Raw genomic sequence first — 24,058 nt, 5'->3', positions numbered from 1 at the left:
AGGCTCCTCTGTCCGTGGAATTTTCCAGGCAAGAATGCTGGAGTGGGTTGCCATTTCCTTCTCTAGGGTATCTTCCCAATATAAGAATTGAATCAGTGTCTCTTGTATCTCCTGCATTAGCAGGCAGATTCTTTACCATTAGTGCCACCATAGATGAGTGATGAATGGACCACATTTAACACACGATTTTATTTTTTAATTATTAAAATACCACATACACATTATTGAAAAATGAAATTTCACCTAAAGGAGAAGAGATTTGTAAGTCCCATCCCCAGAAGTGATCGTTGTGAATGTTTTTGCTCATATCTCTCAGGCTCTGCTTCTCTCTTCTGTCTCTCTCTCTCTTACACACAAGCAAATTCATTTACCTCTATGTGAATGTCACATAAATGTGGTCTTATAGATAGGATCCTGGATGCAGTTGGTCCTTGTACATACACAAAGAGAACCCTGAGGTCTCCTTGTCATCAGATAGAGACCCTACACCCACTTTCTTAGCTGCACAGAATTCGTCCATCCATGTGGACTAAAACTGATGGATCCCATCCCCATCTCCATGAACATCAGTGTTGTTGCCAATTTCCTACTATTTCAACCAGTACTGTGATGGATCTTTGAAAAATTGAGCAAGAATTTTAGTGGGGCCAATTCTAAGGATCAGCACTGCTGTACAAAAATGCACTGTGGGACTTCGATGGGTCCTGCACACTGTTCTTTCAGAGGAGTGTCTATTCACTCTTCCATCGAGGGGATCTACCGTGGCCTCTGATTCTTCACTTTGTCACCAGACTAAAACTGATCCACTTTTCTTTTTCTGGAACCATTACTGACACTGTACCTCAGTTTCACCATCTTGATGGATTTAAAGTCCCCTAGATGAGTATGATCAAGCTACTCTTTTCTGTGTGGCTTCTTTCACTTGGGATGTTCATCCATGTGGTAATATGTATCAGTACTTCATTTTTTTAATTGTGCTTAAATATACATAACATTAACCATTCAAACCATTTTAACTATGCTTTAAATTCAATGGCATTAACAATATTCACATTGTTTTACAAATATCCTCACCATCCATATTCAGAACTTTTCAATAATGAAACTCTGTAGCCATTAAGCTCTACTTTTCCTCAGCTCCTGGCAACCAACCACATTCTATGTTCTGAATTTGAATTTGACTTTTCTGGATACCACATACATGTGAAATCACATTTTTGTCTTTTTGTGACAGTTATTTCACTCATCATCATGACTTCAAGGCTCATACGCATTGTAGCATGTGCTGATATTTCCTTAGTTTCGAAGACTGAATTACATTACTTTGTGTATATGCCACATTTAGTTTACCCATTCTTTTCATCAGTGGACACTTGGGTTGCTTCTACCATTTGCTCTTGTGGTTAATGCTGCTATGAATATGACTGTACCCGTATCTGTTCCAGTCCCTGCTTTCAGTCTTTTTGGCATATATCCTCATGTGAAATTGATCATACATTAATTCTGTGTTTAAGTTTTTAAAGAACTATCATACTGTTTTCCACAGAAGCTGAACCATTTTACTTTATTCCTCCTATGACAGATAATAATGATGTGTATGTAATCTACCCCATTTTTGTTATTTTTTGGCCACACTGTGCAGCATGTGGTATCTTCGTTCCCCATCAAGGATTAAGCCTGCACCCCTGCACTGGAAGTGTGGAGTCTTAACCACTGGACCATCAGGATTCTTAACCTCTGGATCTACTCCATTTTGCTGATCTATTTACCCACTGATGGATATCTGCATTGTTTCTGCCTCTGGGCTCTTGTGAACAGTGCTGCCATCCATAAACATGTGTACAGCTCTTTTCTTTGGGGTATGTATCTAAGAGCAGAGTTGTTGAACCACATGCTAATTGTACATTTATGTTGTAAGCATAGGTTGTGCCTTTTCCCATTTCCACAATTTTTAAAGTTTCCAATTTCTCTACATTGTTGCTAACATTTGTTATTTTTCATTTTCTTGATTATAACCATTTTAGAATATGAGAAGTTGTTGAATTGTGATTTTAATTTGCACTTTCATCATGACTAATGATATTTGACATCTTTTTTTTCTATTTGCTGACCATTTATATTTCTTGTGTGGAGAATGGTCTATTGAGGTCATTTATCCATTTTAAAATTGGGGGTTTGTCTTTATGTTGGCATACTCTGGATAACGTTTCATCATACATTTAATGTGCAAATATTTTCTTTAATTCTATGGGCTATATTTTCACTTTTTGAATTATATCTTTTGATGCAAACAGATTTTTAATTTTGAGGAAATCCAATTTACTTTTTCACTGTTTGTGCTTTGCTGTCAGATCTACAAAACTGTGGCTAAATCCAAAATTATGAAGATTTATCCCCATGTTTTATTGGAGCATTTAACAGTTATCCCTTCGTATCTGTGGAGAGTTGATTCAAGGACACTTGGGCATACCTAAATCTGCATAGTATTTGCATATAACCTAGGGACATCTTCCTATATGCTTTAATTCAGCCTTCAGTGAAAAGAAAAAAACATCTCAGTAGATGAAGACATGAGCAGTGCACTTGGCCATCCACTTTTTGAGGAAGGAGACATGGCCGGAGGTGAGAATATACACAGATTCTTAAGCAGCAACCAAGGATCTGGCTGACTGGTCAGGAAATTGGAAGAAAAGGGACTAGAAGACACAAAGAGAGTGAGGTAAAGATACATGACAAGACATGAGAATATGAGTGAAACATGAAAATGTTTCCTATCACTTGTTAACAACCACCAGAAAGCACTCTCCACTTAAAAATGGCACTGAAAAACCAAGTAGACAAAGTGACTTGATTAGCTGACGTTAGCTATCCTTCATCTTCACCCTAGAACTAGGACAGATACATAAACGAAGTAGACAAAGATGGAGGTTATACTGAAATGGACTCCTAGTTATCATCTGGTTACTGTCCCCTCCGAACGTCTAAGCAGCCACCAACAGAGGCAACCCTGAGCCCCTGTTATGCACTATCCCTCAACCACACCACCTTCTTGGTAGTAAGTAGAACACACCAGGCCCTTTCAGTCCTTCGAGAGCAAGTGATACATCCTCACAGGGATGCCTATTTCAGGTACGGTTTTTGCCTTTCCTGTTCACAAGGCTTCAGACAGCACTGCAGGGATGAAATTCCACATGACATAGCACCTAAGGAATCCACTGCACAGCAAAGGAGAATCAATTGATCATATCACACACTGCACCATCCAGAAGCAGCTGGCCTTAGACAGCCCTGGAACAGCCTACTGAAGGTACAGTTGAAAAACACCAGCATGGAGGAAATTCAAGGATGGGTGCTATCCTTCAGGACACAGTTGTTCATTATTTTAGTCGCTAAGTTGTGTCCAATTCTTATTGTGACCCCATGGACTGTAACCCACCAGGCTCCTCTGTCCATGGGATTTCTCAGGCAAGATTACTGGAGGGGGTTGCCATTTCCATCTCCAGGGGATCTTTGCAACCCAGGAATCTAACCCAGGTCTCCTGCATTGCAGGTGCTGGGCCTCTGGGGAGGCCCTCTTCTTCAGCACGCACAACATGCACTAAATAAGAGATCTCAATAAACTGTTATGTTCCCCTGGGAATTAAAAAATGGGCTTGGGACCCATGACCTGCTGGGGTATTTCCACCCGATTTTAGGCTCTGCAAGATTACAGGTCCTGATCCCAAAGGCATTCTTACTGGTGAAGATAGGATCTATTTGTTGTTCACTCAGTCATGTCCAACTCTGCGACCCCATGGACAGCAGCATGCCAGGCTTCCCTGTCCTTCACTATTTCCTGGAGTTTGCTCAAACTCCTCTTCATTGACTCAATCACACCCCCAACCATCTTCTCTGAAGTACCACCAGGGAACTTCCAATTCTGTCCAGGAAAGGAGCTCCATTTCAGCAGGATAACTGACCAGCTGAACGTAGGGCTCCAGCTCCATCTTTAGATCTACACTGAGGCCATAGCTCCCTCAGGATGCTGCCACTACAGGCAGGCCACGTCTTCTAATAGGTAACCTTTGCTTAGGGACTCCCGCACTTCCTGAGCTATAATGCAGCCCAAATATTAGTCTCTTCCTACCACATCTTAATTACAGAGGATAAAACCTTGGAGGAGAGTAGTAACTAGGTGTGGCCTTTTCCAAACTCTTCACTTTGCATTTCCAGACAAGTGGCCATCAGAATCTCTGGGTGCTAGGATACAGGTTCCATGGCCTCTACTCCGTACCCCCCTCAAAGGTATCTGAACCTGTTAATTTATAAAACCACCAGACTGAGTGACGTGGATGCTGGCAGTTTGCCAATAACTTTTTAAAACAATGGAAAGATGGGACTTCCCTGGCAATTCAGTGGTTAGCACTCTGCACTACCACCCCACCAGGGGTGGTCTCAATGGGAAACTAAGATCTTACATGCTGTGTGGTGGAGTAAAAAAAAAAAAAACAATGGGAAGAAGATATTTTAATCCCTAATCTTGTTGCAGAAGTTTTTCAATCTGCCTAAGAGATGTTCATGAATACTGTAAAAAGTACTAGACAAGAAAGCAGTGGGAACAAATAACTGGAGTATACAGCAAGCCCTATTAAAGGTGATCTCAGGATTCATCTGACATGTCTTCTGAGTCACTTCCTAACCATTCCCAAGAAATAAACTAAAGCCAAGGTGATAATGTAACTATATAACTTTTCTCTATTCCGTTTTCACAAAGGGTAACTTTTTGGCCTCCTTGTCATATTACATTATGGTGAGATCACACACTCCCAGCTTTACACACACACACACACACACACACACACACACACACACACACACACACACTCCTAGCCTTAGAGAACGCTGGAGATCACACAAATACACACACATAATCCTAGCCTTAGAGGATTTTGAGACAACAATCAGCCATTAATTGTGAGAAAAAAATTTGAGTGGGAGGAAGGAGCACAGAGGTGAAAAACACATTTGGGAGGAATATGCAGAAATACCATAACTAGGCAAGTAGGTTTTAGTAAGGGAGCCCTTTCCATTTACTTATTACAGGTTTTTAAATCTTTTAAGTGTATCTGTCTTGTTTTCCCTTTCTCATCAGACAGCTCCCAATCCACCCCCCAACATATAGACACCACACTCTCAAACACAAAACATGCATTCAACTCATTGTTTTATATTTTCATAACACTTTAACATTTAATAGAAACTATGTACAATAATTTTTTATTTTATCTTACATAAGATAGCCACTACAGAAATTTACATAGGTTAGAAGCAAGATGGATTGTTTAGGAAGGCCCAATCCTGTGGGCTATTTTTTCAAAGACTATGGGTCAGAGTTCACTGAGGAGGAGCTTCAGAGTACCCAATAAGGATGGGAGGTGAGGAAAGGCTAAAATATAGGCTGCTAGACAGAGATAACCAACCACTGGGTCCCTCAACATCCCAAGACTTGGGAAACAGCATTACAAAAACCTCTCTTCCCTTAGGCACAGTCTCCAGGACTCTCAATCCCAGCAGCTCTGATGGGAATCACCTACCTCTCCCCCCTGCATGGAGTGGGAAGACATCCACAGCTTGTAGACACTATTGGTCCCTGCCCCCAACATTTGTTTGACTAGAGCACTCGATAACCCAAAAGAAAAACAAGGTAGTCTGGACTGTCCTTTATAGTGAGAGATGGGTCAGAAATACTTATTTAAAGAATGGGAAATACAAATCCTCCAAAGTCAACTGGTTCCCAGAACAAGCTATCAACTAACAGAAGTGGGTTCCAGCTTCCCATTTGCAGTAGCTATTCCACTCTGAGGCAATGGTGCAGGGGTTTTCTCAGAATTTCGAGGTCCCTGTGATCTGCACCCATCTCCAGCCATCTGCATCTGGCCCTGTTAAAACAAAGTCAGTTTGGTTACAAACTCATTCGTTGTGGCCTGCAGCATGAATCTGACTTACATAAAGCCCATGTACAGTAAGCAACCAGAACAAGACAGCAGATATAAAGTAGCTATGTAGTTGCTCTTCCCCATACTTGACTATTCCTGACCCCTGGAGTCGCAAATCATTACTGGTAGCATTCCCGAGGCTTTCCAATGCAAAGGAAAGCTGTGGGTTGTTTCTTCCAAATGAAACAGCCATTCCCTGCTGAGGTTACAGAACAACCGACAGATCACACAGGAAGACAGTGCTCTGGGCCTCTGTTTGAAACCAGCAGCTATAGTGTAACTGCAGGTCTTCAGTCAGGGCCATGAGTGTCCCAGACAAAGCTCAAAGAAACCAAATCACACTGCTTGTGCTTAACTTTATGATGAAAACAATTCCAATACTGAATTCTCCCTTAAATCAACCTACATTCCTTGCCTCAACCTTTCCTAGTTAACCAAATAAACTTATGTCCTGCTCTCCCAGATATGGGGATCAGGGGCTAGTAAATGTTCTAAGGCCCAGCTGGAAAACTCCAACCACGGGCACCTATACAGACAGTGATGACAACCTCAACCCCGGGGAGTACATGCCAGCCAGAGCCAGCATGGAGCTCTCTGCCTGGCTGAAATTATTCTTCACTTGCCAAAATATCCACTGGGCCTTCGGCAATTTCTTTGACCGGATGATCTTCAAGGGTTAGTGAAGGATCAAAAAGCAAGGGTGAAGGAGGGCACTGCATACCGTCACCCACAACATCCAAATCCTAAGAGAAGAGAAGAAAAAAACCTATCAGCAACACCAAGTGAACCAACAAGCTAAAGTTTGCCCACTTTTAGCAACTCTCACAGCAGTTCTCCCATCATTCCCTCACCCCTTGTCTACCTTTAAACAAAAACACATGTGCGTGCAACAAATGGGACAAGATGGAAAAGTACTGATTCTTGCTGCCAAATATAAAGTGCAGACCACTATAGTAGCTTTAAGAGTATTTTTTAAACAGGAAAATTCAGGGACAGAAAGTAGAATAGTAGCTACCAAGAGCTAGAGACAGAGACGTGGGAGTTACAGTTTAAAGGATACAGTCTCTGTCTGCACTGAGAAAAGTTCTGTGGAAAGTTCAATGGAAATTGACTGTGGTGATGGTTGTAATATAGTTTAAATGTACTTAATACCACTGAATAGTATGTTTTAAAATGGCAACTCTTACATTATAAATATCTTACCACAATAAAAAATATTTTAAAGAAGCATATACTGGGAATTCCCAGGCAGTCCAGTGGTTAGGACTCCATGCTTTGTTTCACTGCCAAGGGTGGAGGTTCAACCTCTGGTTGGGGAACTAGACCTGTGCCGCACCCCTCCCTCCCCAGAACAGGCATATACTTCTAAGACTAGCTGTAGGCGACCTCTAAGTTCATGAGTGATGCATCTAAAATGGAGAGCAGCATAATTATAAACTAAAATGAAATACTGCCTTAATAGATTGGACAATATGAGACCACTTGATAAATATTCTAACAGCCCCAAAGCCAGCCAGTGAGTAAAACAGGAAGAGGTATAGGGAAGAAAGAAGGAAGACAAAGAAACTCCAAGTCCTTCTGAATGGCCAGGAAATACTCTGGTTAAGTCATTATGCCTACAGAGAATAAGTTCCTGATTTTTAAACCTAACATAATCCAACTGCCCTTTAAAATACACACACATGACATTATATTCTACAGACTATGTTTCTTCCAATTGAACTGGCTATTCCCACTGGAGGGCTGAAGCCAACAGACCATAGGAAGACAATGCTCTCGGCTCCTGTCTGAAACCAATAGCTACAGCAAACCACTGGTCTTGATTCAGGGCCTAAAGCACTATAAAAGCTCAGACAATGTGTCAAACTCACTTTCATGCCTCTGCTTTCTAAGCATTACTGCCAAACTCTGCCTCCCAAGAGTGAAAACTATCCAAGGGTTTAAACTGTCCTGTGTTCAAGGCACTTTACAGAGGATCCATGTCTCCAGTAATTCAGCTTCTTGAGAAAAGCGAAGTTCTATGCTTTAAAAATAAGTCTTAAGAATTCGAAATATTTTCCCTTGGTTTTGATCACCAAAACAAAGAATCATATCCTTAAGGTAAAGGAAGGAATATAACTTTCAAGCCTGTGACTGTGTGGATCACAACAAACTGGAAAATTCTTTGAGAGATGGGAATACCAGAGCACCTGATCTGCCTTCTGAGAAATCTGTATGCAGGTCAGGAAGCAAGTTAGAACTGGACGTGGAACAACAGACTGGTTCCAAATTGGGAAAGGAGTACGTCAAGGCTGTATACTGTCACCCTGCTTATATAACTTATATGCAAAGTACATCATGCGAAATGCTGGACTGGATGAAGCACAAGCTGGAATCAAGATCACTGGGAGAAATATCAATAACCTAAGATACGCAGATGACACCACCCTCACGGCAGAAAGCGAAGAACTAAAGAGCCTCTTGATGAAAGTAAACAGAGTAAAAAAGTTGGCTTAAAACTCAACATTCAGAAAACTTAAGATTATGGCATCTGGTCCCATCACTTCATGGCAAATAGATGGGGAAACAATGGAAACTGTGTGTGTGGCTGGGTGTTTTGTTGCTCAGTTGTGTCCGACTCTTTGAGACCCCATGAACTGTGACCTGCCAGGCTCCTCTGTCCACAGGATTCTCCAGGCAAGAATACTGGAGTGGGTTGCCATTTCCTTCTCCAGTAGAGAAGTGAGAAACTTTATTTTTGGTGGCTCCAAAATCACTGCAGATGGTGACTGCAGCCATGAAATTAAAAGACACTTGCCCCTTGGAAGAAAAGTTATGAACAACCTAAACAGCATATTAAAAAGCAGAGACATTACTTTGCCAACAAAGGTCCGTCGAGTCAAAGCTATGATTTTTCCGGTAGTCATGTATGGATGTGAGTTGGACTATAAAGAAAGCTGAGCGCTGAGGAATTGATGCTTTTGAACTGTGGTGTTGGAGAAGACTCTTGAGAGTCCCTTGGACAGCAAGGAGATCCAACCAGTCCATCCTAAAGGAAATCAGTCCTGAATATTCATTGGAAGGACTGATGCTAAAGCTGAAATTCCAATACTTTGGCCATCTGATGTTAAGAACTGACTCATCTGAAAAGACCCTGAAGCTGGGAAAGACTTCATGAAGGCGAGAGGAAAAGGGGACGACAGAGGATGAAATGGTTGGATGACATCATTGACTCAATGGACATGGGTTTGAGTAAGCTCCGGGAGTTGGTGATGGACAGGGAAGCCTGGCATGCTGCCATCCATGGTTGCAGAGTCGGACACGACTGAGTGACTGAATTGAACTAATAAAGAATGTGCTAGACTTAAAAAGCTGCTCAATCTAAGCAGAAACATAAGGAAAAGGATATAGCTGGCTACCTAACATCTATTTCAGATGTGTTAGAAACTTCTGTACACAGAAACCAGTGTTCTCATACCGTTAAGACTATTAACTATTGGGACTCCCTGGCACCCCAGTGGTTAAGACTTCATGCTTCCACTATAGGGGGTGCCGGTTTGATCCCTGCACTGGTTTCAAGGAACTAAGATCTTGCATGCTGCAGACAGAAGGGGAAAAAAAAAAAGACTGTGAACTGTTCTATCCAATTCTTTTAGTATGCACAATTATCATGCACTTGATCCTTGCACAATGCAGTGGCTAGGGGCAACAGTGTCCAGTCAGAAATCAGGGCATAACTTCAAGGCAGCCTTGTGTCCATGGTTCTGTACCCTCAGATTCAATCAACTGCAGATCATGGAGACTGTAAAAAGTATTCACTGGAAAAAAAAATCTGCGTAGTAAGTGAACCCACACAAGCTCAAGCCCATGTTGTTCAAGAGTCAACTGCATAATTAACTAAGGTGAAACTTAAAAGAACCCATGTAAGTAATGTGGCAAAACGTTTCAAAGTCTCGAAATGACAATGGCATAGAAAGTTTTCAAAGAAAAATAGATACTAAAAGCGCTTTCTTCACATATTGAGTGTTGTCTGTTATGAGAATTAAAATTGGGAACAGGAACCTAAAATAAGAGGAAGAAAGGATCAGCAGAAATGCCTAACATAAGAGGAATATGTAGAGACATACCAGAACATAGGATAGAATCCACATTTTGTTCTGATGTCAAAAACGGAACTCAAAAAACAAACCAACACAAAAAGAGAGCAAGCTCAAAGTAATAGGATTAAGGTATTAAATTAGAAACTATTTTTTTCCAGCAAGACTAGGATATTCAGAATTTATGGGAGGACAAAAATTCTTTTATAAAACTGAATTTGAATGTGTTTCAACATTTTCTGGAGAATTTTTACCTCCAAAGAATAAAACTACTTTTTAAATGACCAATGTGGTTCATCTAAAGTACATTAATACAGACATAATAGATGATCAAGTACAAATAGTTAATTATCACTTTTAAGCCTCTAACAACATAGGTCCCTCTTAAAAACCCATTAGATTCTCAAAAATAAAGTTACTTCTCGTACATTCTTTCGCATCTCATAATCACTAACATTTTGTGTCATTATTCTCTGAAGACAAGAATACAATCTTCAACAAAGAGTCATATTTTCTCAGATCTAAATCATCAAAAGTTTGAGAACACTCTTTAAAATTAATGACAAAAACAAGTGAAAGGGGAAACAAAAGGGACAAAACAGAAATGGCTCTAGAAATTAACAATCACATGAAATAAAAATTAACAATAATCTAGTACATCTAAATAAAACACGTGTTAACTTCTACATATATACATTACTATGTGAAGGGAATCTGGCAATGTAGTACTTGATCAGGTTGTTTTTAAAACAGATAAATCTGTTCACGTTACTAAGTTTAAAAAAAAAGGAAAGATAGTACCTCTTTGGGTTTTCTTGGGTTTTCTTCACATGTAAAAATGAAGAAAGTGGACAAAAATTTGCCCATCAATCTAGGGCTATCTATTCATTTACTCTCTTCAACACAATCTCACTGGAAAACTTTACAAAGCACTGGAGTATATAATCTCTAAGATTCTCATATCCTATGAATCTGTTTGAAAGAAAAAAATTTTTTAATTATTTTTAATTTTTTTAGTTGTGCCATGCACCTTGCCAGATTGTAGTTTCCCCATCAGGGATCAAACCAATGCCCCTGCAGTGGAAGTGGGGCGTGCAAACCACTGAACTACCAGGGAAGTCCAGAAAGAAATGTTTTAAAAAGCAATCATAATCAAGATTATAACCAAAAGTATAATTTTATTATCATAAAGTGACAAACATTAACATACTAAGCCTAAAGACAGTATACAATCAAAAAAGAGGGTAAGGAAATTTATTCAGTTCACTCTTCTTTTTGGGCCACACCACTTGGCTTGTGCGAACTTAGCTCCCCAACCAGGGAATGAACCCAGGCCACAGCAGTGAAAGCACCCAGTCCGAACCACTGGACCTCTAGGGAATTCCTTGGAATCAGCTTACTGAATCAGTACCACTTTTTAAGATATTAGCCTTTCCTGATTTATCTTTTTAGTGAGCAATACTGTAGGCCATCCAAATCCTGCTTCTACCCCTACACAAACAATACTGCAAACTTTACTAAATTTTCTATTTAGATTTGTCACTTTAAATATGCTATGGTTATATACAAGACATATTAAATTCAGAAGATTTCATAATAAATAATGAAAACCTTTATTAGAAAGCTAAAGATTAAGCCAAGTGCTAAAAAGAGAGAGGGAACATCAACTGATCCCTAAAGTGAATGACATAGTAGGGTAGTGCTAATTAGGGAAGCAAATACAATGAGAGATGTGTTTAAGAGCGAGAAGCAGGCTGAAAAAGGCAATGAAGTGTATATACTTAGAAGGTTGTCACAGTAAAATTTAGAGAGGTCAATGATATCCAAGTCTGTTCACAAAAGAATCTTTAATAACTATCAAAAATGAAAAACAGTAGGCAGAGCTAAGTTTAGGGCTGTTTTTTGGGGGGGACACATTAATCTAAAAATGATAACCCTGAATACACAATCAAAACACTTTGCACTGCTGAGTAGATATTGGAAATCATTTGTATTGTTAAGATTCTAGTGAATTACCTTGTGAATGGGCACCAAATTTCCCAGCTACGTAAATCCAATCACAGAGACTTTCCTCCAACTTCTTTTAGTTTATAATTTCCCTTATCATGCCCTCAGAAAAACTTCTGTAAATTTAAACTGTCTCTAAACGAATGTGTTAACATACAAATACGACCATACATATCATTTCAAAAAATTTATCAGTTTTTTTCTTTTTTAAACCACAAATGACTAACCTAGTCTCACCATTAATAAACAAGGCCTTGCCTCAAGGGCCAACCAGAGCAGAGCTTCTCTAACTTACATCACTGAACTCCAGAGGTAAACTCTCAGTGGGCTGAAGCTCGGCAGCACTCAAGTACAGATCCATGGGGCCGGCTTCCAGATCGTCTGGCACAGACAGTACCTGCTCGGGCTTATACATCTGAGGAGGTAACTGGAAATGCAGTGGGCAGCAAGGATCCTCAGAAAGGCTTACAGGAACTGGTTTGTTGCAGGGTACCTCTTCAGACCCCTGGCAGCATTTGAAGAGAACCTGATTCGTGTCCTGACAAATATCTGTAGAAAAATGGTCAAGGGAAATAAAATGGATCTGTCCGAGGCATAAAAAAGTTGTCTGCCATGTAAAATTCAAGGTCTGGACTACATAAGATTATTAGTTACATTTGATACAGAATCAAATGCAGGTAACAATTTTTAAAGTTATTTCTCAAATTTTCATTTACTAGAGTAATTCTAGCTCTACCAGTAGTGTAAAACTAGTCCCCAACCTTCATTTCAGGATCTATACTTTAGAATAGACACTAATCTCATTCTCTCCATGAGGGTCAAACATGAAACATTTAAAAACATAGTGCTAAGTGTCAACAGTAATGATCCTAGAAATCCCTACCTATCCAGAAGAAACATGTCACAGCAAAAGCAAATAGCTTGCAGAGGCCCCTATCTCTGCAAGACTCCTTCCAAGAGTCAAAAGATACAACGTTGTTTCTGCTGTTAAGCAGATAGGCAGAAAGTTGTTTTTATTTTTTTAAAAACACATTTTGAACTTTGTTTCCAAAATGTTTATTACATAAATTTGTTTAAAAGAAGCAGGGTACTGGGGAAAACAGAAGCTCTAGCAATGTAATTAGCTATCATACTCTAACAGGAAATACTTTGCTTTAATCAGGACCCATGGAAAGAAGTGCTCCAAGAACACTCCAGGAGCCCTAACAACTTCTATTATGGGTAGAAACAGAAAGGGGCTATATTTCCAAATTGGCAAAGAAGCGCTGTAGGATGAACGAACATTGAAATCATGATTAGATAGCAAAATTTCAGAAGTCAGTCTACAAAATACATTTTCCTCAAGTTTTAGCATTTCCTGATATCCTAACTACACAGTTGTTTTCCCTAAATTAATAGACAATTGTCATTTCAAATTTGGGCTCATTTTTAAAACCAGAAAGTACAATTTTCTATAAATTGATTGTACCCAATTTTCTATAAACTGATTATGCAAGTATGGGTAATTTTTAATCCTCCAAATTTTAAGGTTAAGTTTTTACAGGTAAAAAATCCAATGTACATTATAATTTTTAAGCCAAATAAAACCTCTTGAAGAAAGTTACTTTTTTTAATCCATTCTTAGAACTTGCCAAACTCTCTAAAACAGAGTTACACAGCACTGCCACTACCAGCATCAGCATTACGGCTATCTGTGTGCTGTGGAATGTTTATTAGCAGCATTCCCAGCCTCTGCCCACTAGATGTCAGCAGCACCCCCACCAGAGCTATGACGGACAAAGATATCTCCACACATTGCCAAATGGGGGGCAATGGCCCCTGCTGAGAATAACTGCTCTCAAGGTACAGTATACAGCTTACTGTAAACAAATAACTATTGAAATGAAAACCAATGCTCAAGTTAACAAACTGCAATCTCTGTGTGCTTAAGAAGCCCAATCTTGTTTAAATTATCAAAATCTTAAATGTTAATCCATTAAATGTTTTAATTAGAACCTTTTTCATGTAATTCAAAGGACTTTCACAAGCCTCTTATTTACTATCACAGTATCCCTGGAAACCCTTTTACCCCCCTCCTCCACCCCTTTCCTTTCAGATGGGGACAACAGACAAAAGAAGGGAATGGTTGACCTACAACTAGAGACTGGGTCCTTCACTTTCAGTCCAGGGCTCTCTCCATTAGACCAGAGTAAAGAGTTAACAGGTCACCAATGGCAGTCGCATCTTTCTCTGGGATAAGGACTTAAGGAAGGGTAAGTGACTTAGGCAACCATGGAGTGGAAAGGAAAAGAGCATAAAAGAGAAAAATAATAACTTCCCTTCTCTTTTCAAATACATTTTATGTTCAACTTTGCTTTTTTAAAATATTAAAATTCTAACAAACTGAGAATAGTGCAGTAGGAAAAAATCTAGAATACTCTTTAATATCCATAAGTTGGGTTTTTTGCCTTATAAAGTAATTCAAGGCCACTGAAGAAAACCTTAAAGTACAAGGCAGAGGGAAAAAGGACATTCATAACCCCACCATCCAATAATAGTCACATTTCTGTTATATTCCCTCCCAGTATTAGTTCCATGTAGTTAAAACCATACTCTACTGAATTCCATATTCTATTTTTGTCACTATCATTTTCTTGTCATTCATAAACTTTAAATATGTTTAATTCCTGAACATATTCCATATTACATTTTATCAAAATTTTCCTATTTTCCATCCCTGAAAATGTTAAGGCTGTCTCTAGTTCGAAGAATTTTATGTAAAAATAGTGATCCGTATTTGATATCTTCTTAAATTCCCAAAGATGACATCAAAGAACATGAACATTAAAAAAGAAAAAAAAAATATATGAATATTGTCAAACTGCTTTCTAAAAAGCCTATACCACTTTACAGTCTCACTGGCAATGTTTAGAAGGGCCCATTTCACTATTTCCTCAGAAACTTTTGAAACTTACTAATTATATTTCATACATAGATAAGTATCAAATTTCTAGATTAGGGGATTCCCAGGTGGTCCAGTGGTTAGGACTCAGCACTTTCACCGCCAGGACTTGGGTTCAATCGCTGGTCAGGGAACTAAGATCTCACAGTCTGTGGCAGTACAGCCAAAAAGAAAAACAAAATGCATAATTAAAAAAACTTCCTTGTTTTCTTATTTATTTATAGTGAAGATGAATACTTTTCAACTATCAGCCACTTCTTTTAATCTGTCCGTAGATAGCCTTTGCCCAATTATGTTTTCAGTATTTATCTTTAGTTTTTAATGATATCAAGGACAAAATCCTTTATCAAACATTTGTTACAATAATTAATAAACTTGTAAAGTATTTAATAAACAGAATAGAAAAAAAGTCAGTTTTCCTTTCAAAAAAGAAAGTTTTCCTTCCCTTCTTACCAAAGAAAATACATTTTACTTTCCAAATATTTGTGTATTTTGCCAGGCAAATGAAATCCAGCAAGATTTATGCCTTTCATATAATAAAGATTATATTTTAAAAGTGCATTAACTATGAAAGTGACTTTTCTCAATGTTCATAATGTAGATGCACTTTCACAATCTAATACACAACTCAAAAAATTTTACAACCGAATTACAAATGTAAGTTTCCTATTTGAATGAAAACTAAAATATATAAGTCATGGCCCTGACCACACAAAAGGATAATATTCAAAGACAGCTCACAGTTCAGAATCATCCCACTGTTTTTGGATACACAACAATTTTCTTTTATAGTAACTGGACTTAACATTATTATATTTTTAATGAAAAAGTTAAACCAGGGATCTCTAAATTTTGGAATCCTAGTATTAATCAACTACAAATAAGTATTAGCCCCTATCACCAATGACTTGAGATGTTTCTTTCTAATGAATTGACCATTACATTTCCAAGATCTGAAATGGCCAACAGACCATAGAAAGAGACTTCTTTAGGCTCCTGTTTGAAACCAACAGCTTCAGCAAACTGCTGGCCTTGATTCAGGGCCAAAAGAATACAAAGACCTTCAATTAACTAAACTATCACAGATCCCCACTAGTCTTCAGATTAGCTAGCAAACTAAAAACAGAGCAAAAAAGATACGGGTAAGGCAGTGTCTGGTCATTGGAAGAGACTGATTGGAACAACGAACATCATCCACAAAGGCCAAGCATCTCTGACTGGAACGAGTGGTATGGGCCTAAAATGAGAAAACATGTTAGTCAAAATAAATTATCTATCGTTTAACAATTTATTCACCGATGCTATGCAAAAGGAAAAAAAACTTAAACCTCATGTGCAAATATCGAGCCAACCATAATTTGAAATACAACTCCTCCATATTACAAAAGTGTGATACACAGGCCTAGAGTTTTTCAAACTACCCATCTTTTACTTATCTTAAATTGTAGTCTTATGCTGAGCCTCAAAAAATATGAGAAAAATGGAATTACTCTGATGTTTTATTTAAAAATCGTTTTAAACAAGTTTAAAAATGATCACTTAACTTGGTTCATCAAACTTACTGACATTCATTGTTCTTATTTCTCTGCTTTCTAAAACAAGAGTCACAAACTGTTAAGTGTTCTGTGCCTATTTCTGAAATGAAGATTTGTGAACCAAATAACTTAGAAATCTATAGCAATCCTTCAATATGCAGATGAAAATAAGAGTACAGAGAGGTTCATTTATCAGAGCAGGCACAGAATTAATCAGAAGGGAACTAAAACTCATGTCTCTGGACTCCCAGGTAAATGCTCAATATACCCCATGTCCAGTAAGTTAGATTTCAGAACAAAAATTTTGCAAGTGAGAGTTAATCGTTCAGTCACATCCAACCCTTTGCAACCCCATAGACTGTAGCCCACCGGGCTCCTCTGTCCATGGATTCTCCAGGCAATAATACTGGAGTGCGTAGCTATTTCCTTTTCCAGGAAATCTTCCCAAACCAGGGATCAAACCCAGGTCTTCCATGTTGCAAGCAGATTCTTTACTATCTGAGCCATCAGAGAAGCCCTGTAAGCCTAGTAAGTGAGATTTTAGAACCAAAACTGTACAGCAGTGTTCACCATAACTCTGTAAAAGCAAATGTATACATCTTAAAGGTATATACACAAATTACCTGTTGGGCAGCACCATCTGTGGCCAGCATTCTGCGCTCCTTCAGCTGCCTGTGTAGTAAGGCTTCCACTCCATAGCGCTGACGGTACCGACGAAGACATTTTAGACGCTTTAAGTTTTCTCGTTCTTTGGCCAGAAGTCCCTCTGGGCCAGTCAGGAGACTACTACCTGGAAAGTCAAAACAGTCAAGATGTTATTTGCCAAGCAACCAAGGATGCATCTTCAAACAGTTTCAAAAGCAAATCCTTCTCCAGTCCAGGTAACAAAAAAGAAATAAGTCTAACTACCGAATTCACATGTTGATTAAACCCATGACAGGTTGTCGGAACTGGCATAAAACTTGCCTAGAGCTTCATGTTCCACTTTGCGATTGTGTAAGTAACGTCGCTTCTTCTCTTTGAGCAGATGCTGAAGTCGTTTAAACTGATCAATGTACAAAGATTGCAAACGAATAAGCTTCTCACGCATAATCAGGGCCACTTCTTCTGCCGTGTAGACACCAGCATGTCTAGAGTAAGATGATTCAAAAAGGATAAGAAGGCACAACAATAAGACCCAAGCTTAAAAGGAGCAAAGAGTAAAGGTTAGACTTAGGGTTGCTATTCAACAAGCAGTCAGTGCTGAGATAATCACCTTACTAAATAAGAATGTTTTCACAGCATTTTACTATTGTAATAAAAAAACAAAATACCCAAGAATGGATACTAATGTATGATCTCAAAATGTGGAGAAGGAAAAACGTTTCATTACGCTCCCTAGTTATTTGCAACAGAACACTCAAAACTTTTATTAATCTACAGTCTTGTTCCCTTTAATAATTTAATACAGAAAAAATCACCTACCAGTAAATTACAGTGTTAAGAGCATGTATCTCAATATATTTTAATTAAAGTACAAAAGATCACAAACAATTACAACTTCTAATTTAAAAGTGCACTTTTAATTGGTGGTCCAGTAGTTAGGATTCTACGCTCTCACTGCTGAAAGGCCTGGATTCAATCCCTGTTCAGGCAACTAAGATCCCATAAGCCACAAAGCATAGCCAAAAATAAATAAATAAAAATAAGCTACACTTATATTTTGGAGTTTATACCAGCCCTCAAAACACTGATCCCAATGGCTAGTCAATGTCCTCAGTTCATTCTCTTCACAATATTCTCAAAATATAGTACCCTGGAGAAACCCTTAATTGCCAAAGATCTAGATCCACATCAACTTTATTAAGCTTTGCCACCAACTATGAATTAACAAAACTTTATAAAAAAAACCCTTATTCTAGGGGGAAAAAAAAAAAAGTTAGATATATACCCTGACTTGATACTCTTGTATTTTGACCTAGTAAAAATTATTTCTATTATTTAAAAGGCAAAATATACAGGAACTATATACTAATTTTAAATCCAAAAAATATGTGCTCTTTAAAATTTAACTCTTAAATCACTGAAATACACAGAATAAAACTATTAACTTTAGGACTGAGAGCAAATAATCTCTGCCAAAAACTTTTCTTAAATATAAACAGGAGATAATACCTGTGCATTAGAAAATTACAACTACAAAGTACTCTGAAATTATAAAAATGGCAAAATCTAAGACTCAGAAAATGTGAAAATTTCAAAAATATCTAATGTTTAAACAAGGTGATGAGGTTATTCATATTCAGGAAAATGGGGCATGTCTGCATTAATGCCTGTATCCCTAAAATACTGAGGCCTTAACCTAACATCATTTGTTAAAATGAAATTAATTTCATTGTACCCTGTCAGAAGAGGACTTAACTGGGGACTACAATTAGAATTTACAACAAATCATTTGGGGAGGCAGATGAGCATCCTAACTAAGGTAAATGCCTAGTTCATGTGACAAATGAGTCATTTATTTAAAGATGGAGCCACAAATATTCACAGCTAGTTTTAATTTAAAAAATCATGTACTAACTCTTGCTCTGATATGCACAAATGTAAGTCTAGGTTTAATATTAGACCAATTTCAAAAAAGGGAATCACTTTTTATATCGTGTTAAATTGTTTTTTCCCCTTGAATGTTCCTTTCAGGGGAAACTGACATCTAACCCTTTTAACACTTATATTTCTCATAAAATTAACTGGTATTTTGTTTCACGTAACAATCTCCTTTAAGGGCTTCCTTCCTAGCTCAGTCGGTAAAGAATCTGGCTGCAATGCAGGAGATCCAGGTTCAAATCCTGGGTTAAGAATCCTGGGAAGAATTCCTGGGTTGGGAAGATCCCCTGGAGAAGGAAATGGCAACCCACTCCAGTATTCGTGCCTGGAGAATTCCATGGACAGAGGAACTTGGCAGGCTACAGTCCACGGGGTCACAAGAATTGGACATGATTTAGCGACTAAACCACCAAATCTCTTGTATGTAAGTCAGGTTAGCATAAACGTGGATCAGTGAAGATTGACCCACTCTAGATTAGTAGAGAGAAAATAAAGTTTCTGGACCTTACAAACTGAGTGTTTACCACACCAAAGACAATCACTTTGTGATCCTACAGCATGTACACCTCAATCAAGTATGGCATTTCCAGATGCACAATGTAATATAACTATATAAATTAAATCTATATCTACATCTATATATATATACCTATATATAATATCTATATCTATCTATCTATCTATGGCTTAGTATAAAGTTTCTACTGTGAAAATATCCTGCTAGAAACAAGCATTTCTTCTCAAACTACTTACATGGACTTTCCAAACACGTAGTTCCTGAATAGCTCTCTATATTCAGATTACTTAAAATAATGAAACTACTCTACTCAGAAAATAGAACCCTAAATGACTTCTTATAAACTTCAGAATCCAAGGAATGAAGAAGATGCTATTCTTAGAATTTGTCAAACACAGTCAAGTCTAGAAATGTATTACCCCTCCCACTATTTAAGAGTTATTCCACCTAAACTGTCAGTGGGAAGTATCAAGAGATAGAAGTTAGGAAAAAACAAAAACTAAACCCAAACTATGAGACACAGCAACATTAGACTTTTGAGTGGCAATGTTCCATAACTCCAAAGCGATCGTGGGTTAAGTAAAGAGCAGAACCTTAGTAAGATATAATTAGGACGATTACTCCTGGGTTTCTAATCAGTTTCTCTTTCTTAGGCATGAAACCAAAGGAAGCTCTTAAACACCTTTTAATTTTTCTTAAACATATAAAGTTAAATAAAATATAAATTAATCAGAACTTTGAGGGGGAAAAGTTGTTATTCAAATATAATTAGTTTTTTATTCCTGAGGTTTAAGTCAAGAGCAAATTCTCACCACTTTTCTCTTCTCTGATCTCCACCCACCTCTCAACTCCTATGTCCAAGAAATCTATTTACCCCCTGCACTTTCTCACATGTAGAATTTGATGTCCAAAAATTTTCCCAAATTACAAGACTTCTAAAAAAAGAATCGAATCCTACTCTGAGGCAAGATGGTGATGAACAATGACACTTTTAAATACAGAAGCTATTACTGCTCACAAACAGCTAAGCTATCTTCAACCCTCCTAGCTTATTAACCTATTAACAGCATGCAGTACTACATTCCACATACTACCTTCTAAAATATTTTAAAGCCCTATGTGGAGTTACAACTTACTTTAGGGGATCTTCTTGATCACTGTCTATGCTATCAGCTTCACTGTCAGGGTCACCTCTCCATGTCTGATCCACAGTAATGGGTTCCTGGTCCCCATCACTCCAGCTGTCTTCATCTGAGGCAAGGAAGGGAGAGCAGCCATTAAGACTTCCCACCTCTGTAACTCCACCACACAAAACTAGATTACTTAACACACCAATCCAAATCTTATAATTAAAAATGCTTAATACAGAAGCACCAGCAAATAAAAATGGCTTAAGAAATATACTTTCTGAGTCACAAATGAGTTAACCATAGCCTCAAAAGGACAGAAAGGTCAACTCAAAATTATTCTGTTTCCTGAAATTATCTTACCTAACAAAGTTAAGTATAAAAACATCACTGAAAGAGTCATTAACTCAGGAAAGTAAACCTAAGCACACACTACTTAAAACCAACAAGACTGGTGAACAGCAGCAGTCCTGAATTCTCCCAAACTGGCAATGAATTAATAATAATATTGTACTTTCAAGTGCCACATATGTTCAAGGCACTAAGATAAACCAAAGTTCTTTGTTAACTTTCTTCCTGTTTTTTCATTATGAGAGAGAAGATTCTTACCCAGAATTCGGCTGGCTTCACTGCGGCTACTTTCTGGAGTCTGAGACCCCAGCTCTGTCTTAGCGTATGAGCTCAGCTGGCACAAGAGTGTTTCACCCACAGGCCCTGGACTGGTCTTTTTCATTTGCGCATGAAGTGCCAGGGCGTTCCTACGAGCGTGTTCAGCACAGAAGGATGCCCTAAGGAGACAAAATATTAACGTTTCATACTCATGCTCCCTCTTACAAGAGCTCAATGATTTCCATAGACAGTGATCTTTAGATCATTTTCAGGAAATTAAAATGACTATTATCTTCATTTGTAGATTAAAAACGCTAGTGAGGCAGAATAATTTAACAGGCAAGGTCAACTCATTTGGTATTACTGAAGGGAAATGCAGGTTAACATACCCTAGTGATCTATCCATCTAAGGAAATATTCCAACTATAAAAATGCTGGTTATCATTTTGCAACAAACCACACTGATCCACTTTCATCTCTCAAAATTGGTTCTGGAAGGCAATTTTACATTTTATAACACTTCAAAATCAATCCATTGTAGGTAGTAAGATGTGGGACACAATGCAGAATTATCTAGCCAATTTCTGCATGGATACTTTGCTTAAATGATGAAAATTTTTCCTAGAAAAATACACATGTATACAATTTTGCATTACCTAAGATTCAAGGACAGCCTCAAGAGCCATGGAACCTAGGCTTAAGAACAATCTTTATTTTACAGGTAAGGTAAAATAGCCAAAGAGATAATAAAATGGCCCAACCAGGAGATGTCTCCTCGTTTTCACCATTAAAAAAAATTTTCCAAGGATATACCCATAACTTCAATTTTAGAAACACGTGGCCTAAAAAACTTGGCGGCTGTTTCCAAGGCCACATCCTGCCACATCTTCCTCTCACTTAAAAACTACAAGTACATACGACAGGTATCTAACTGTCTCTCTCTCTCTCTCTATACATATATATACACACACATACCCATCTTTCTTCTCAGGCTTTGGGGCAGCACTGGGACATCTTTTCCCGTTCTTCGTCGATATATAACTACACTGCTTGAAAGGCGCATTCTTGTCTTCAAGGATATGCTTAATGCAAAATTCCTGCCCCTCCAGACGAGGTTGCGAACATGGACGATGAGTAAACGAACAAGACAGGGGCTCCTGAGATCTGGGCACTGGGGTGATCCTCCCCCGATTGGTCGGCAAGACGTGAATCCGAATCCTGTTCATACCAAAACCTGCAGGGTCGCACAAAGATCAAAAAGCCCTTACCCTCCCGAAAACCCCAGCTCCACAATACCGGGCAGACTGCACGCGGCTTCTAAAACGCCAGGCGGAAGTCACGCTCCTTAACTCCCTTCCGCCCAGGTCTACCAAGATGTTACTGAATTTGCCTCATCTCAACTTCTCTGTCCAAGCCCTCCCCCAACTCCGACCACAGCCACGTTGAAAGTATCTCAAGGGCTCGCACGGTCGCCACACGAGGGAGAAGCCGCAAGAGGCGGAAGCGCCAGCTCCTGCCCAACGCCCCGCCGCAACGCCGCAGAGCCACCCGCCCCACCCCTGGCCTCCGCCTCCCCGCATGCCGCCTTTGTCCCGGCCTGCCTCAAAGCTGAAGGCTGGGCCCTGCCCATCCTCGGAGGCCCCGTGCAAGCGCCATTTTGCCCTAAGACTCCGAGCACCGGCGAATCTGGGTCCTGGAAGCCTAGAGGAGTAAAGCGACCCTGACGCTGATTGAGACAGAGTAGCAGCTCGGAACAAACAGAAGGGGCGAAGCAGCAGCCTAACTCCAAAGGCGAAGAGCAAGCACAGCAGCCATCTTACCTCTGCCGCTGCGCCGCGCCACTCGCTTTCTGGCAGCGCCAGCCACCTCTAACCATGCCTTTCCGGGCTCCCAGCCACTGATTGGATACTGAGCCTACGACTCTGTGTCACCATTGGCTACCTATCGAGCTCAGGGGGCGGGGCGCTGGGAAAAGGCGCGGCTGGGTGGCTAGAAGAGGTGTCTGTTAGCGACTCAGCTCCGGAGAGAGTGAGACGGAGGGAGCGTGGGTTGTGGGACCTGCTCGGTGGAGACTGCTCTTTACATTTCCGATCGTGGCTGATGTTCAGGCGGATTGGGGGCGCTGTGTGTGTGATCTTAGGCCGCAGCTATTTCACCACCCCTACACAGTGGGTACAACAAAATCAACATGTAGAGGCCAAAGAATCACTGTACATTTGACTCTCATTGTCTATACAGGAAAAGGCTTTTGTTTTCTTTTGTGAACAGTTCATTTATGGAAACATTTTTTCAAGTATTTACTGAGCCTGGGAAATTACACATACAAACTTTTAATTTTCAGAACCCTAAGAAGTAGAAACTATGAACAGAACGGGCCCATATCTAGTAAATAGGGCGAGGAGGTGAATTTGAACCCAGCCCTTATTCTGAGTTTCCCCAGTGGCTCAGACGGTAGAGAATCCACTTTAAGTGCAGGATATCCGGATTCTATCCCTGGGTCCGGAAGATCCTCTGGAGAAGGGAAAGCCAAGCCACTTCAGTATTCTTGCCTGGAGAATCCCATGGACAAGAGGAGCCTGGCGGAGAGGGGTAGCAAAGAGTGGCACACGACTGAGTGACTAACACTTATTCTTTATCCCTTTCTTCTCTCTTCTATAGTGAAGTGCATTGGACTGAGAGGGCTTCCCA

The 24,058-nt window shown here is 39.2% G+C and overlaps 1 protein-coding gene and 3 non-coding genes across 13 annotated transcripts; all 4 read right to left on the bottom strand.

The window, feature by feature from the left end:
• Nucleotides 1-5,202: 5,202 nt before the first annotated feature.
• KANSL2 (KAT8 regulatory NSL complex subunit 2) lies at nucleotides 5,203-23,244 on the bottom strand. 10 transcript variants are annotated; one of them, XR_015163701.1, is made up of 11 exons: nucleotides 23,191-23,244; nucleotides 22,346-22,604; nucleotides 21,371-21,549; nucleotides 20,771-20,885; nucleotides 17,497-17,664; nucleotides 17,158-17,320; nucleotides 16,140-16,236; nucleotides 14,193-14,287; nucleotides 12,354-12,607; nucleotides 6,599-6,718; nucleotides 5,203-5,918 (listed from the first exon to the last, which is right to left on the bottom strand). XR_015163701.1 is itself a non-coding variant. In XM_086399705.1 (10 exons), exons 2-10 carry the CDS (start codon nucleotides 22,594-22,596, stop codon nucleotides 5,787-5,789), a joined length of 1,479 nt encoding a protein of 492 aa, XP_086255831.1. In that variant the 5' UTR covers nucleotides 22,597-22,604; nucleotides 23,191-23,244; the 3' UTR covers nucleotides 5,203-5,786. The 10 variants fall into 10 exon arrangements, 8 of the variants coding, with proteins under 8 accessions (XP_086255831.1, XP_086255834.1, XP_086255833.1 ...); XR_015163702.1 differs by having other exon boundaries at nucleotides 12,456-12,607; XM_086399705.1 differs by lacking the exon at nucleotides 14,193-14,287.
• On the bottom strand, nucleotides 6,141-6,279 carry LOC147371686 (small nucleolar RNA SNORA2/SNORA34 family). The gene has a single exon (XR_015164973.1). It is a non-coding gene; the product is annotated as a small nucleolar RNA SNORA2/SNORA34 family (small nucleolar RNA).
• On the bottom strand, nucleotides 7,678-7,809 carry LOC147371685 (small nucleolar RNA SNORA2/SNORA34 family). Its single transcript, XR_015164971.1, has one exon. It is a non-coding gene; the product is annotated as a small nucleolar RNA SNORA2/SNORA34 family (small nucleolar RNA).
• Nucleotides 15,911-16,046, bottom strand: LOC147371684 (small nucleolar RNA SNORA2/SNORA34 family). The gene has a single exon (XR_015164970.1). It is a non-coding gene; the product is annotated as a small nucleolar RNA SNORA2/SNORA34 family (small nucleolar RNA).
• Nucleotides 23,245-24,058: the final 814 nt, after the last annotated feature.

Source organism: Bos grunniens, chromosome 5, assembly GCF_055505025.1.
Source record: "Bos grunniens cultivar Pamir isolate PY7600 chromosome 5, Bosgru_T2T1.0, whole genome shotgun sequence".
Taxonomy (NCBI): domain Eukaryota; kingdom Metazoa; phylum Chordata; class Mammalia; order Artiodactyla; family Bovidae; genus Bos; species Bos grunniens.
Note: the sequence above shows the minus strand (reverse complement) of the source record. Positions and strands in the feature narration are given on the sequence as shown.

Excerpts from the sequence above, each read along its gene's own strand:
- KANSL2 (XM_086399705.1), bottom strand. The coding sequence starts at position 22,596 with ATGAACAGGATTCGGATTCACGTCTTGCCGACCAATCGGGGGAGGATC. Across the intron at positions 20,886-21,370 it reads TGAAGCCAGCCGAATTCTGG|ATGAAGACAGCTGGAGTGAT; the intron begins GTAAGAATCTTC and ends TCCTTGCCTCAG. Across the intron at positions 16,237-17,157 it reads CAGATGGTGCTGCCCAACAG|GCCCATACCACTCGTTCCAG; the intron begins GTAATTTGTGTA and ends TTCTCATTTTAG.